General features: G+C 47.3%; 1 protein-coding gene across 1 annotated transcript in view; it reads left to right on the forward strand.

Annotated features, from left to right (window-relative positions):
- Nucleotides 1-15,249, forward strand: part of LOC141110023 (complement C3-like) — a gene marked incomplete in the record, with an annotated part of 333,270 nt that overhangs the window by 54,167 nt on the left and 263,854 nt on the right. Inside the window, 2 exon segments of the mRNA XM_073601271.1 lie at nucleotides 11,974-12,136; nucleotides 13,577-13,647. Of these exon segments, the coding sequence (XP_073457372.1) occupies nucleotides 11,974-12,136; nucleotides 13,577-13,647 (234 nt within the window).

Genomic DNA, 15,249 nt, shown 5'->3' on the forward strand with positions numbered 1-15,249 from the left:
ACAACAACTATATTGATGTTTTCTGATTGTTCATTGGAAGATGCTTACCAGCTGACAGACTTCCCGATTTCCCTACAAATCTTCAGTCTTTGGACATCATTTGTCGGGACACCTTTTTTAGCTGTTTACCCTTGGCCATCCATCATTTGATGGACTGTTTATGGATGCCATCATTTTGTGTTTGTGATATTATTCTCACCAGCGTTTTTGATATTTTTTTGATTCACATGTTTAGATCGTTCACATGCTTAATTATATGTTTTCTCAACATTTTTATAATTTTTTGTAATCTAGCTGTTTCATACAGCTTCCATTAGCGCTACATTCACATCTATCCCGAGTTCACTAAGTGTAGTCACCTTTATATGTAGCTGCTTCAGCTTTTGCATTTTTTCTTAAATAGCGCAATTTTATTTCTTTCTTCTATTGGCCTAGTCTACATGCTGATGTAACTGCCTTCGTAGCTGCCTGTTCCATGTGTGCTCAGAGTAATACTCCACGACACCTTCCAGTGGGTCTCCTACAACCCATACTCAATGGAGAGAGGCCCTGGACCCACCTGTCTATGGATTTCATTGTGGAGTTGCCCAACTCCCAAGGCAACACAGTTATCCTTATGGCGGTTTACCAGTTCTCAAAGATATGTCATTGTATTCCAGTTAAGAAGTTGCCCACTTGGCTTCCATTTTTGCTATGGAGATTTTTCGCTTACATGGGTTACCCAAGGTGATTGTCTCGGACAGGGGTAGTCAGTTTGTGTCCCGGTTCTGGCGAGCCTTTTGTGCACAGCTGGGAACTCAGCTTGCTTTCTCCTCTGCGTATCACCCGCAGTCTAATGGGGCCGCAGAACGAGCCAATCAGTCCTTGGAGCAATTCCTACGTTGCTATATTTCTGACCATCACAACAACTAGTCAGACCTATTACCATGGGCAGAGTTTGCTCACAACACTGCCTTGAATTCTGCTTCCCGATTGTCTCAGTTTATGGTGAATTATGGTTTCCAACCTTCCATGTTGCCTGCCTTGTTTGTTCCGCAGAGTATTCCTGCGCTAGAGGAGCATCTCCGTGGTCTTCGTTCCACTTGGGCACAAGTCCAGGAGGCTTTGCGTCATGCTAATGATAGGTACAGACTCCATGCTGACCGAAGACACCTGCCTGCGCCTTCTTACCAGGTTGGGGACAGGGTCTGGCTGTCATCTCGCAACCTCCGACTTCGTGTTCCCTCACTGAAGTTCACACCTAGGTTTATTGGGCCTTCACCTTGGTCACATCACAAGAAGCCATCTCCTGCGTTCCTATTTAAAGACTGGCTTTGCTGACATCCCTTCTGGCTCCTTATCCTGCTTGCTGTTCCTCTACTTGGATCCCTGACTTCTGGCCTGGCTGATTGCCTGATCTGGTTACTGAACTCTGGCTTGGCTGACTAACCGATCCGGTTACTGGACTCTGGCTTTGCTTTGACCACGCTTACTCTATTTACCTTTTTATTTTTATTAATAAACAAGTGTGATTTTACTGTACTTCTGTCTCGGTCTTGTTCATGGTTTCTGACACAATCTCAGCGAAGTACTGGCCAATTTTTATCTTTTGGTAAAATAAATCAGATTGGAGAGCTAATTGTAAAAAATAAATAATATCCACAGCCAAATATGCACTACCAGTGTACGTTTTCTCTGAGATTGTCAGTGAAAATAGCACTATTCTGGAATACCAATTATGGCTTTAAGGTATCCCTCAAGCATATTATTTTCGCATTGACCCTAATGAATGAATAAAAATAAAAATGGATAGAATTTATTAACAGGATTTTCCTACCATAGATCAGTGGGATTCCATGTTAAGTGTGGGTTTACATGAAACCTTGGTGAATCAAACCTGCAAAGATTTGTCCATCCCCACAGCAGCACCACAGTTGGGTTAAGTACATACCCCAGCCTGCTGACTGGCAGTAAAACAGCTGCAGCACAATGATGAGATCATCCCTCTGCTTTCTCTATGTGTTACCATCAGGGCAGCCACCAGAAATGGTGGGGCCCCTTACACGGCTTTAGGCCTGGGCCCTCCACCCCCGGGCCTGACCGCTAACATTTTCCAGGGCCCGCCCATCCCATGTTCTCTAACCCATGTCCAATGTCTATCCCATGTCCTCTTCATCCTCCTGCAATCCCATCTCCTCCATTTCATGTCCTCCTCCTCCAGTCCCATCTCCTCCTACCACAGAAGGGGGGAAAGTGAGACAGAAAGGGAGCAGGGGGACAGGTGGGGGGCAGTGAGTTAGGAGGGCGACAGAAGGGGGGAGTGTCACAGGAGAAGACCAGCGTGACAGAGGGGGGACAGGCCAGGCGGGGGGGCAGCGGAAGTGGAGGGGGAAGTGTCATTGGAGGAGATCAGCGGCACAGGAGGGGGGCAGCGGGAAAAGTGGGAAAGGGGGCAGCATCACAGATTAGAGGCAGTGTCTCAGGTGGGGACAGTGAGGCAGGTGAGAGGCAGTGTCACAGGTGGGGGGCAGAGGCACAGGTGGGAGGGAGTGTCACAGGTAGGGGGCAGCAGGACAGGTGGGAGGGAGTGAGACAGGTGGGAGGCAGTGTCACAGGTGGGACAGGTGGGAGGGAGTGGGACAGGTGCGAGGCAGTGTCACAGGTAGGGGGGCAGCGGGACAGGTGGGGGGCAGTGGAACAGGTGGGAGGCAGTGGGACAGGTGGGAGGGAGTGGGACAGGTGGGAGGTAGTGTCACAGGTGGGAGGCAGCGGGCAGGTGGAAGGGAGTGGGACAGGTGGGAGGCAGTGTCACAGGTGAGGGCAGCGGGACAGGTGGGAGGGAGTGGGACAGGTGGGAGGCAGTGTCACAGGTAGGGGGCATTGGGACAGGTGGGAAGGAGTGGGACAGGTGGAGGGCAGCGGGACAGGTGGGAGGCAGTGTCACAGGTAGGGGGTAGCAGGACAGGTGGGAGGGAGTGGGACAGGTGGGGGGCATCGGGATAGGTGGGGGGCACGGGGACAGGGGGGAGGCATTGGGACAGGTGGGAGGCAGCAGGACAGGGGGGAGGGAGTGGGACAGGTGGGAGGCAGTGTCACAGTTAGGGGGGCAGCGAGACACATAGGAGGCAGTGTCACAGGTAGGGGGCAGCGGGACAGGTGGGAGGGAGTGGGACAGGTGGGAGGCAGTGTCACAAGTAGGGGGGCAGCGGGACAGGTGGGAGGGAGTGGGACAGGTGGGAGGCAGCGTCACAGGTAGGGGGCATTGGGACAGGTGGGAAGGAGTGGGATAGGTGGAGGGCAGGTCGGGGGCAGCGGGACAGGTGGGAGGCAGTGTCACAGGTAGGGGGTAGCGGGACAGGTGGGAGGGAGTGGGACAGGTGGGGGGCACCGGGATAGGTGGGGGGCACGGGGACAGGGGGGAGGCATTGGGACAGGTGGGAGGCAGCAGGACAGGGCGGAGGGAGTGGGACAGGTGGGAGGCAGTGTCACAGTTAGGGGGGCAGCGGGACACATAGGAGGCAGTGTCACAGGTAGGGGGCAGCGGGACAGGTGGGAGGGAGTGGGACAGGTGGGAGGCAGTGTCACAAGTAGGGGGGCAGCGGGACAGGTGGGAGGCAGGGGGGCAGTGGGACAGGTAGGAGGGAGTGGGACAGGTGGGAGGGAGTGGGACAGGTGGGAGGAAGTGTCACAGGTAGGGGGGCAGTGGGACAGGTGGGAGGGAGTATCGCACACACCTAGGGAAGCACCAGTCCTCCCAGCTCTCACATGTCCAGCAGTACCAGGAGGGGTAGCTGAGACTGTGTCCCATCTCCACCAGGATCTCCGGTGGCAGCTGCAAGAAAGGGGGGGCTTCTTCACCCTGACCTCCTCCTCCATGGGGCCCTCCGCTGGCAGCTGCAAGAAAGGGGGGCTTTTTCACCCTGACCTCCTCCTCCATGGGGCCCTTCACTGGCACAACTGGCCCCACCCACCCCCACAGCCCAGTGCACAATGGTACGTGACCGGAGCGGAGCTTGCATGCACAAAAGAGGGGGGGCTCCTCCACCCGACCTCCTCCTTCATGGGTTTCCCCCTGATCTGTACACAAAAAATTGGGGGGCTCCTCCCCCCTGATGTCCTCCTCCATGGGTCCCTCCGACCTGGCACCTGACATCACCCCACCCTGTACAGCGTCTGACAGCGGGCCCCGACCTGCACAAACCTGGGATCTGCCCACGTCTCCACCCCCCCCACTTCCTGGCAGCCGCTCTGACGGCAGCTGCCTCATGTTAAGGATAGTCCAGGTTGTGACCTGTGGTCCGGGCCCCTCGGATGGGCGGGCCCCTTACATGTGTACCGGCTGTACCCCCCTGATGATGACCCTGGTTACCATGATCACTGTCTGCCAGTGTTGCCAACCCCCCTGAAGTGGAAATTTACTGGCAGGATTTACAAATGGCACCAATGTTTTACTGGCAAAAATCATGCAAATTACTGACAGCGACACATTTTTTACTGACACTGCAAAAAAGTACCTAAAATGACCATTTTCCATTCTAAACAGTGCAGATATCAATAATTAAAATATAAACATGTAGCTTGTGCTATTTGCAATGTGTTTAAGTTAAACAAAATTCAAAAACCATACTTCTCCATTTACATGAAGGCCAGGTTACTATAACCGAGCCAGCACAGAGTTCCCCCTTACATCAGAGTCTGCAGGGTTCCCCCTTACAGTGAAAGGGAACTCTTATGTAAAGGGTAACACTGCAGATCATGATCATGACATGATCATGACCACCTATGACTAAGCATCTGTTGTGATGTGAAACGCGCTAGCTGTTCTCCCCTGTTTTTTATGCATAAGATATGACTGTTTTTGGATTTTAATCTTTTAATCTTTCAATAAAGATGCCTTCAGTGGTGTGCGGCCGTCCAGGATTTTTCCTTCCTTCCTAATTTGAGCAGAGCCAGCACCTGCAAGATTGTATAGGGCGGGTGCCTTCAACAGGTCTGGAGCTTTTGAGATGCAATTTTTCTTCTTTCACCAGAGACCACCTTATATCAGAGTCCACTGCTTTCCCTTTACAACAAAGTTCCCAATTACATCAGGGTCTGCAGCATTGCCCTTGCACTGTAAGGGGGAATCCTGAAGACTCTGATGAAAAGGGGAATGCCGGGAACTCTAATGTGGGGGCATCTTTGGTGACCAGAGACCACCTTCCGCAGAGTGAATACACTAAGGTAAGGGGGGGTTACTAATATAGTGGGAAACCTTTGTATCAGTGGCCTCTTACATTATTGTATTCACTCCCCCCCTCAGGTTGGCCTGGCGACGCTGTCACTGACCTCCTCTCAGGTGCACCGTGCAGGGCTCAGTCAGACGGCTCCAGTTTGGTGACTCTAGTTTTATCATATAGTCTCCTCTCCACAGTCCACACATGTCTGACTTCTCCCATGACCCCCCATCCTGGCAGCGCTTCCACTCTTGACTCCTCTCCAGCCTCCGCCTCAGAGACTGCAGACATGATAAAAGACAAGAGATGGTCAGAGATTGCAGACATGATACAAGTGATTGTCAGAGGCTGTGGACACGATACAAGTGATGGTCAGGGACTGCGAACATGATACATGAGATGATCAGAGACTGCAGACATGATACATGAGAAGGTCAGAGACTGCAGACCTGATACAAGAGATGGACAGAGACTGCAGACCTGATACAAGAGATGGACAGAGACTGCAGACCTGATACAAGAGATGGACAGAGACTGCAGACCTGATACAAGAGATGGTCAGAGACTGCAGACCTGATACAATAGATGATCAGAGGCTACAGAGCGGACAGGATACAAGAGATGGTCAGAGGCTGCGGAGCGGACAGGATACAGGAGATGATTAGAGGCTGCGGAGCGGACAGGATACAGGAGATGATCAGAGGCTGCGGTCAGGATACAGGAGATGATCAGAGGCTGCGGACAGGATACAGGAGTTGATCAGAGGCTGCGGACAGAATACAGGAAATGATCAGAGGCTGCGGAGCGGACAGGATACAGGAGACGATCAGATGCTGCGGAGCGGGCAGGATACAGGAGATGATCAGAGGCTGAGGACAGGATACAGGAGCTGATCAGAGTCTGCGGACAGGATACAGGAGATGATCAGAGGCTGCGGCCAGGATACAGGAGATGATCAGAGGCTGCGGACAGGATACAGGAGTTGATCAGAGGCTGTGGACAGAATACAGGAAATGATCAGAGGCTGTGGAGTGGACAGGATACAGGAGACGATCAGATGCTGCGGAACGGGCAGGATACAGGAGATGATCAGAGGCTGAGGACAGGATACAGGAGCTGATCAGAGGCTGCGGACAGGATACAGGAGATGATCAGAGGCTTTGGACAGGATACAGGAGATGATCGGAGGCTGTGGACAGGATACAGAGGCTGCACAGACATGGTAGTGTCCTCTTTACCCCCTCACAGTACTTTCCTCCTCTGTCTCCCTTCATATAACTTCTCCACATCATGTGATCAGTGTCCTTCTTCTGTGCCCCTTTCAGCTTTCAGTCCACACAGACACATCTGTGTCCTCCTCTGACCCCTTCACGGCTACACACCCAGTAATGTCCTCCTCTTTATTATTCCCTCAGTCACACAAGTGTCACTGTCCTCACCTCACTGCTCTACTCCTCAGGCTCGGTTCATCCTCAGGCTCTGCTGTAGCAAATAGCCGAATGCTGCTGCAGCACAGCCAAGATGAGTCCCTTCTATTGAAAAATGGCACCAGGGGGTGTTACTGCGCATGCGCCGCCTGGCTGAGTGTGTACGAGCATTCCCGAGCCTGACAGGCTTCGGAACGGTGCATGCGCAGTTGCATAGCCGGCCTGCAGCCATATTTTTTATGGGCACCATTGCCTGTAACGGGCATTTACGGGCAACCCGAAAATGGGCTGAAATTTATGGGCTGCCTGTAAATTCATGGGTGGTTGGCAACACTGTTGTCTGCACATATGTGCTACAGCATAGCCTGATGGACGCCTAGTGCTGTCCTCCCTCTCTCAAATTGAGCAGTGTTGTGCAGGGGATTGCAGAAGGCTATCAGAATAAATCCATGCACTTTACTAGATTTGGCCAGAATCAATGGCGCCCTCAATGCTGAGAAATGCACGCAGATACTTATCCATCATGCTATACCATCAGGGAGCTATGTGACTGGCCCCAAATTCATTCTGTAGCAGGACAATGGCCCCAAACATAGGAGAACAAGGAGTCCTGTAGGTGATGGTTTGGCCACTGCAGAACCCTGATCTCAACATAATTGAGTCTGTCTAGGATTACATGAAGAGACAGAAGGATTTGAGGCAGTCTACACCCACAGAAGATCTGTGGTTAGTTCTCCAAGATGTTTGGAACAACCTACCTGATGAAATGCTTCAAAAACTGTGTACAAGGGTACCTAGAAGAATTGATGCTCTTTTGAAGGCAAATTGTGGTCACGCAAAATATTGATTTGATTTGGATTTCTATTCTGTGCATTTACTTTCCATTTAGTTAACTGATAAAAAATAACAAAATAACACTTCTATTTCTGAAAGCAAACTTAATACAGCATTTTTTCACACCTGCCTAAAACTTTTGTACAGTACTGTAATGCCGCGTACACACGATCGCACATTCCGACAACAAATTCGTGGATTTATTTCTGACGGATGTTGGCTCAAACTTGTCTTGCATACACAGGGCAACACAAATGTTGGCAGAAATTCCGAACGTCAAGAACACGGTGACTTACAACACATACGACAAGCCAACAAAAATGAAGTTCAATAGCCAGTGCGGCTCTTCTGCTTGACTCCGAGCATGCATGGAAATTTGTGCGTCGGAATTGTGTACACACGATTGGAATTTCCGAGAATGTATTTTGTTGTTAGAAAATTTGAGATCCAGCTCTCAAATTTTTGTTGTCGGAAATTTCCAATTTTTTCAAAAAAGAGTACGCCTGTCACTACCTATTGCTATCATAGGGGATATTTACATTCCCTGAGATAACAATAAAAATGATTAAAAAAAAAAAAAATGAAAGGAACAGTTTAAAAATAAGATAAAAAAGCAAAAAAAAAAGCACCCCTGTCCCCCCTGCTCTCGCGCTAAGGCGAACGCAAATGTCGGTCTGGCGTCAAATGTAAACAGCAATTGCACCATGCATGTGAGGTATCACCGCGAAGGTCAGATCGAGGGCAGTAATTTTAGCAGTAGACCTCCTCTGTAAATCTAAAGTGGTAACCTGTAAAGGCTTTTAAAGGCTTTTAAAAATGTATTAATTTTGTTGCCACTGCACGTTTGTGCGCAATTTTAAAGCATGTCATGTTTGGTATCCATGTACTCGGCCTAAGATCAACATTTGGGCAATATAGTGTGTTTTAGTGCATTAAAATTTAAAAAAGTGTGTTTTTTCCCCAAAAAATGCGTTTGAAAAATCGCTGCGCAAATACTGTATGAAAAAAAAAAACGAAACACCCACCATTTTAATCTGTAGGGCATTTGCTTTAAAAAAATATATAATGTTTGGGGGTTCAAAGTAATTTTCTTGCAAAAAAAAAAAAAATTTTCATGTAATCAAAAAGTGTCAGAAAGGGCTTTGTCTTCAAGTGGTTAGAAGAGTGGGTGATGTGTGACATAAGCTTCTAAATGTTGTGCATAAAATGCTAGGACAGTTCAAAACCCCCCCAAATGACCCTATTTTGGAAAGTAGACACCCCAAGCTATTTGCTGAGAGGCATGTCGAGTCCATGGAATATTTTATATTGTGACACAAGTTGCGGGAAAGAGACACTTTTTTTTTGTACAAAGTTGTCACTAAATGATATATTGCTCAAACATGCCATGGGAATATGTGAAGTTACACCCCAAAATACATTCTGTTGCTTCTCCTGAGTATGGAGATACCACATGTGTGGGACTTTTTGGGAGCCTAGCCGCGCACGGGACCCCGAAAACCAAGCACCGCCTTCAGGCTTTCTAAGGGCGTAAATTTTTGATTTCACTCTTCACTGCCTATCACAGTTTTGGAGGCCATGGAATGCCCAGGTGGCAAAAAAAAAACCCCAAATGACCCCATTTTGGAAAGTATACACCCCAAGCTATTTGCTGAGAGGTATAGTGAGTATTTTGCAGACCTCACTTTTTGTCACAAAGTTTTGAAAATTGAAAAAGAAAAAAAAAAATTTTTCTTGTCTTTCTTCATTTTCAAAAACAAATGAGAGCTGCAAAATACTCACCATGCCTCTCAGCAAATAGCTTGGGGTGTCTACTTGCCACCTGGGCATTTCATGGCCTCCGAAACTGTGATAGGCAGTGAAGAGTGAAATCAAAAGTTTACACCCTTAGAAATCCTGAAGGCGGTGATTGGTTTTCGGGGCCCCGTACGCGGCTAGGCTCCTAAAAAGTCCCACACATGTGGTATCCCCATACTCAGGAGAAGCAGCTAAATGTATTTTGGGGTGTAATTCCACATATGCCCATGGCCTGTGTGAGCAATATATCATTTAGTGACAACTTTGTGCAAAAAAAAAAAAAAAATTGTCACTTTCCCGCAACTTGTGTCAAAATATAAAATATTCCATGGACTCAACATGCCTCAAAGCAAATAGCTTTGGGTGTCTACTTTCCAAAATGGGGTCATTTGGGGGGGGGGGGGTTTATGCCATCTGGGCATTTTATGGCCTTCAGAACTGTGATAGGTAGTGAGGAGTAAAATCAAAAATTTACGCCCTTAGAAATCCTGAAGGCAGTGATTGGTTTTCAGGGCCCCTTACGCGGCTAGGCTCCCAAAAAGTCCCACACATGTGGTATCCCCATACTCAGGAGAAGCAGCTAAATGTATTTTGGGGTGCAATTCCACATATGCCCATGGCCTGTGTGAGCAATATATCATTTAGTGACAACTTTTTGTAATTTTTTTTTTTTTTTGTCATTATTTAATCACTTGGGACAAAAAAAATGAATATTCAATGGGTTCAACATGCCTCTCAGCAATTTCCTTGGGGTGTCTACTTTTGGGGTCATTTGTGGGGGTTTTGTACTGCCCTGCCATTTTAGCAACTCAAGAAACGACATAGGCAGTCATAAATTAAAGGCTGTGTAAATTCCAGAAAATGTACCCTAGTTTGTAGGCGCTATAACTTTTACGCAAACCAGTAAATATACACTTATTGACATTTTTTTTACCAAAGACATGTGGCCGAATACATTTTGGCCTAAATGTATGACTAAAATTGAGTTTATTTGATTTTTTTTAGAACAAAAAGTAGAAAATATCATTTTTTTTCAAAATTTTCGGTCTTTTTCCGTGTATAGCGCAAGAAAGTAAAAACGGCAGAGGTGATCAAATACCATCAAAAGAAAGCTCTATTTGTGGGAAGAAAAGGACGCAAATTTTGTTTGGGTACAGCATTGCATAACCGCGCAATTAGCAGTTAAAGCGACGCAGTGCCAAATTGGAAAAAGTCCTCTGGTCTTTAAGCAGCATAATGCTCCGGTCCTTAAGTGGTTAAAGTCCCACTTCTCTTTTTCTATATTTGCCTGGTGTTCACTATTTATTATTGTCTAATAGTAATTGGCTGCATTAGAGCTGAACTCTGGACAAAAAAAAAATCCTCCCTTGCACTGGGGCTGTCCCTGCAGTGCAAGAGGTAAAAGCTTGTTTACATCTAGGGGACTGGGAACAGCACTTTTACTTACTGTATCTGATCCTTCCATCCTGCAGACTCCACTGTGCTGCAAAACTGGTCTCTGCAGCCTCTTTTCCCCTGTGCTCAATTGGTTGAATTCTTCTGAACAGTGGCGTCTCCAGCTTTCATATTTAGGGGGGGCACATGGGGGGACAGGGACAAAAATAGGGGGGCAATATAAAATGCAAATATATATATATATATATATATATATATATATATAAATATATATATATTTTATCTATCCTGGGGCCCTTTACCCCTTTACTACGATCCCACAACGGCCCTTTCACATGTTCTGCAGTGAGCTCCCTTCCTACTGTATTGGGGCCCCCCCAGGGGTCCAAAGCAGTGGGAGAACTATCAGGGTTGCAAAGGTTGTCTTGCCACCCGGCCCTGGTGTTCTGTCACTGTGGGGTTTCCCAGTCTCCTCTTGCTGTCCTGCCCCTGCTATTGACAGCGCTGGTCTGGCATTTCTTGGAATTTACAGGCTCGTTCTCCTGTCCTAAGGACAGGAGAAATCAGTCTGTTTTTTCAGTAACTGAGAGTCCTGGTGGAGTCCTTCCTGCAACTCACTCTTCTCCCTGCCAATGAGGATGCAGGGGAAGGAACAGATCGGGCGGCCATGGTTGTGTGAGCGCTTGCATTATGCAGTGTCAGCGAGCAGAGGGAGGGGGAGGAATCACCTGCAGGAGCTGACTGGGGACGTTCTCCCTCTCAATAGAGACTGTTACCCCAGCGGTGGCCCGAGTAAGATGCGGCACATCCGATATGAATACAAACAAAAAGAAATTGCCTTTTTGTAAAAAAAAAAAAAAAAAATTTTTTTTTGGGGGGGGCACATGGTGGGGCCCAGCATAATGTTGGGGGGGTCAGGGCCCCCTCTGGCCCCCCCTAGGGTCGCCATTGCTTCTGAAGTCATCAAGACCCTTGCAGGGCCCATAGCTTGACGTTGGAAGTGAGGACACTGAGGAACAGTCCACTGCTGGAGAATAGGGAAGGTCCATCTGCCTGGGGAGTAGTAAAGTTAGTAAAACTGCTTTTCCTGTACCCTAGACCTAAATGAGCATTTAACAGTATCATAGCCCCCCAACAAATTCTCTATTTCACAGAATAAAGAAATAATTTGGGTGACCACATTTGAGTGTGTAAGATATAATAAGCTCATGGTCACATGCTGCTGAACCCGACACTGACAATGGCACTAATGGATTAAGTTCCTTTTTAATAATAATGTTTTCTTTAGGCTTAGTCTTATTACTTTTTTTATCTGTTTGTTCTAGATCCCCCCAAGTTTCCTCTCTTCAGACCTTACTGAGAAGCAATATGTTGTTGTGCAGGCCACCTCAGAAGAAATAACCCTGAAAAGGGTCATCCTCCTTTCTCCTGACACAGGACATATTTTTATCCAGACATCCAAAACAATTTATACACCAAACCAAAAAGGTATGGGGGTTTCTGAAAAAAGGGCATACAGGCATGATATATCAAAAAGCTGGCCATCGATGGAAAGAAGGATATTTGAAACATATGATTTTGATACTTTTGCTCAACATTTATATATTAAGCTGTAAACGGTATCTTAAGATCATAGTATAGGGGTATACCCTTTTCAAACCAATAGTTCAGGCCCCACGAAGGGTGCATATGGTCCTTAAAGAGTAAAAGGCTAGTTTAAGGATTATGCTGGTCAATGTAGAATTTTAAACCTTTGTCAATTGGAAAAATGATCAAATGGGCCAAGGCAACTGGCCAGCAAATATATATATACTGTCTATCTATCTATCTATCTATCTATCTATCTATCTATCTATCTATCTATCTATCTATCTATCTGTACTTATATTTTTAAGACAGGTATGTTGGCAGGTTGGTTTGATCCGTTTAGCCATTCTCAATTTTGAAAGCTCAAATGCCTGGTATAGTTAAGTAAATTTTTGGCTTATAATAAATGTTGGGTTTGGGTTCACTTTTAGGGTTCATTTTAAGATATAATTTTAAAGGTATGGGTTATGTATTAGGGTCAGGTTAATGACTAGGGATAAGTTACAGGGACTTAACTCTACCTGGCTAAAACAAATTTTAAGCCAGGCAACAATTGTCCCTGTCTGAGAATACTCAATAGTGACTAGTCCATGGAGTCTAGCATTGTCGTGCTTGCTGGAGAAGTTCTCCATGCACTCTCTTCTAGCGTGCCACCATCTTAATTCTGTTTGGACATACACAGACACTCTAGCAGCTCTTTACCAGATGTTTGTAACCTGCCAAAGACCCTTGGCCTGCCTGTACATGCACAAAGTACTGCATGTCTGTCAAGTCCCATTATTTACTAAAATTGGTGAACACAGAATCTGGTGCAGCTGTGCATGGTAACCAATCAGCTTCTAACTTCAGCTTGTTCAACTAGGCTTTGACAATAAAACCTAGAAGCTGATTGGTTACTATGCACAGCTGCACCAGATTCTACACTCTCCAGTTTTAGTAAATCTAAGTGAAACATCCCCTCCTGGGAATGTGTGACGTGACATTGCAGAATGCGGTGGGGCCAATGTTTACACCTTCCACACCTAGGAGAAGAATAAGGAAGCAAAAGCACCATTCAAAATAAAGGTATTTAGACAGCCTAACTAAAAAAATAAATTATTTGCCACTGTGTAAGGGGAGGGTGGTGTAGCCGATGAGAGGAAGTTTATTTTCCAAGTGAGGGTCAGCCTTAAAGAACAGGGTTGGTTTTTTTATACTTGTTCTTGGTTTTGAAAGCCATGGGTTAAAAACTGGCACAGATCAGTTATACAATTAAGGCAACATGGGACGGGGCATAAGATGGGTCTGGATGGAGGGTTGTCCATTATTGTCTTTTAATAGGTGAATTCATTTTTTCTTCAGTCAATTACAGAATTTTTTCAACTGATAAGAACCTGGATCCTACCGAACGAGATGTTATAATCATGTTAGAGGTATGCTATGTTGGAGGTAAAGATTATATCTATTTAAAACGAATGGATAAAGCAGTGTCATCAAATGCACCAAGGCACAGTGACTGGGAGCGCCACTGTTGAAAATGTGCCTTGTTTTCATCTGTTTGCTGGCTTAAGAGTGCTTTTATTAGTGGAGGTTGGCAAATCAGTGAAATGACCAATACTTGATTTAACATATTTAATCAGAAGAAGCTGTGATTTCCAAGTTTTTGCTTTTTTGGAATATTTGCAATTTTGGATAGAGTAGGGAAGGGTTAGAACCTTTTCTGAGGTTTTACTGCCATCCGAGTCTTTGTTATAGAGGTTTTAACTCACTTTCTTTGCCAAGAGACAGGAGGTGAGAAAAAATCTGTAACAGGGACACAGACAGCAATAAAAAGCTGACAGTGATTTTTAAGCCTTTCCCTTTCCTAACAGAAAAAAACATTTGGGCTTAACATACACTTTAAAAACCGCTTGCCGACCGTGTCACGCAGATATACCGCGGCACAATGGCTCTCCTGGGCGAAATCCTGTACGAGTACGTCCTACCTGTTTTCGGCCACCAGAGGGCGTGCATGACGGGAGGCCCAATTCGCGTGGCCAGCTGGCAAGTTCGCCGCCGGCCACATGCGTTTGCGTGCATGAGCGCCAGCACAGGGATTTGTGTGTGTAAACACACAAATCCCTGTGCTGTCAGAGGAGAGGAGCCATATTGTTACTTCCTACGAAGTAGGAAAAACAATATGGCTCCTCTCCTAGTCACTCACATCCCCACACAGTTAGAACATGCTGAGGGAACACACATTTAACCCCTTGATCGCCCCCTAGTGTTAACCCCTTCCCTGCTAGTAACATTTACACAGTTTATCTAGCAATGATCGCTGTATAAAAGAGAGTCACGGAGCTAAGGGAACACTGGGCGCAGGGACGGCATGACAGTGCTGGACAGCACAGTTGCCGTTTTAAGAAGGGGAGATTTCCCCTTTTAGGGTAGGGGAGGGGCTGCTTAAGAAGAGGGAGAAGTTGTGTGTGAAGGGGAAGTGACGTCAGTCGAAGAGCGGTGGAGGAAGAGATTAGACACAGCACCTCACCTCTCTTCAATTTTTAACCCTTTCTGCATACAATGGCGGCGATGGAGGGGTTTTTAGAGCAGATGAGAGCGGCGGTTGCTGCTAACGGCGCGGACTGGCTGCAGCAGCAGCTTAGAGTGATCGTGGATGGCAGTGCAGCGGTGAGCGCGGGGGGGCGGCTACACCTCGTGAGCGGCGGTCCCGGCCACCTGAGAGATACAGCCCTGAGTCAGGGCTGGGGACGTCCCGTTCTGATCAGTGTGCGACACCTGGGGGAGACACACAGACACCCAGCACGCAGGGGCAGCTGAGGGACGGCAGAGGAGAGGTCCGGGGGACTGGGTGTGACTGGGGGAAGGGTGCCCAGCAATACACGCGGCTCTTCCCCCCCCCGCACGGCGTAGATGCATCGACCGGCCCGTGGGGTCTGCTAGAGAAGGGCGGAGGGGTCGGGACGCACAGGAACGCACTGCAGCTAGTGATGCATCGGTCCAGGCGAATGAGACGGCCAATAGTCCACTGCAAGGCG

This window comes from Aquarana catesbeiana, linkage group LG01, assembly GCF_042186555.1.
Source record: "Aquarana catesbeiana isolate 2022-GZ linkage group LG01, ASM4218655v1, whole genome shotgun sequence".
Classification (NCBI taxonomy): domain Eukaryota; kingdom Metazoa; phylum Chordata; class Amphibia; order Anura; family Ranidae; genus Aquarana; species Aquarana catesbeiana.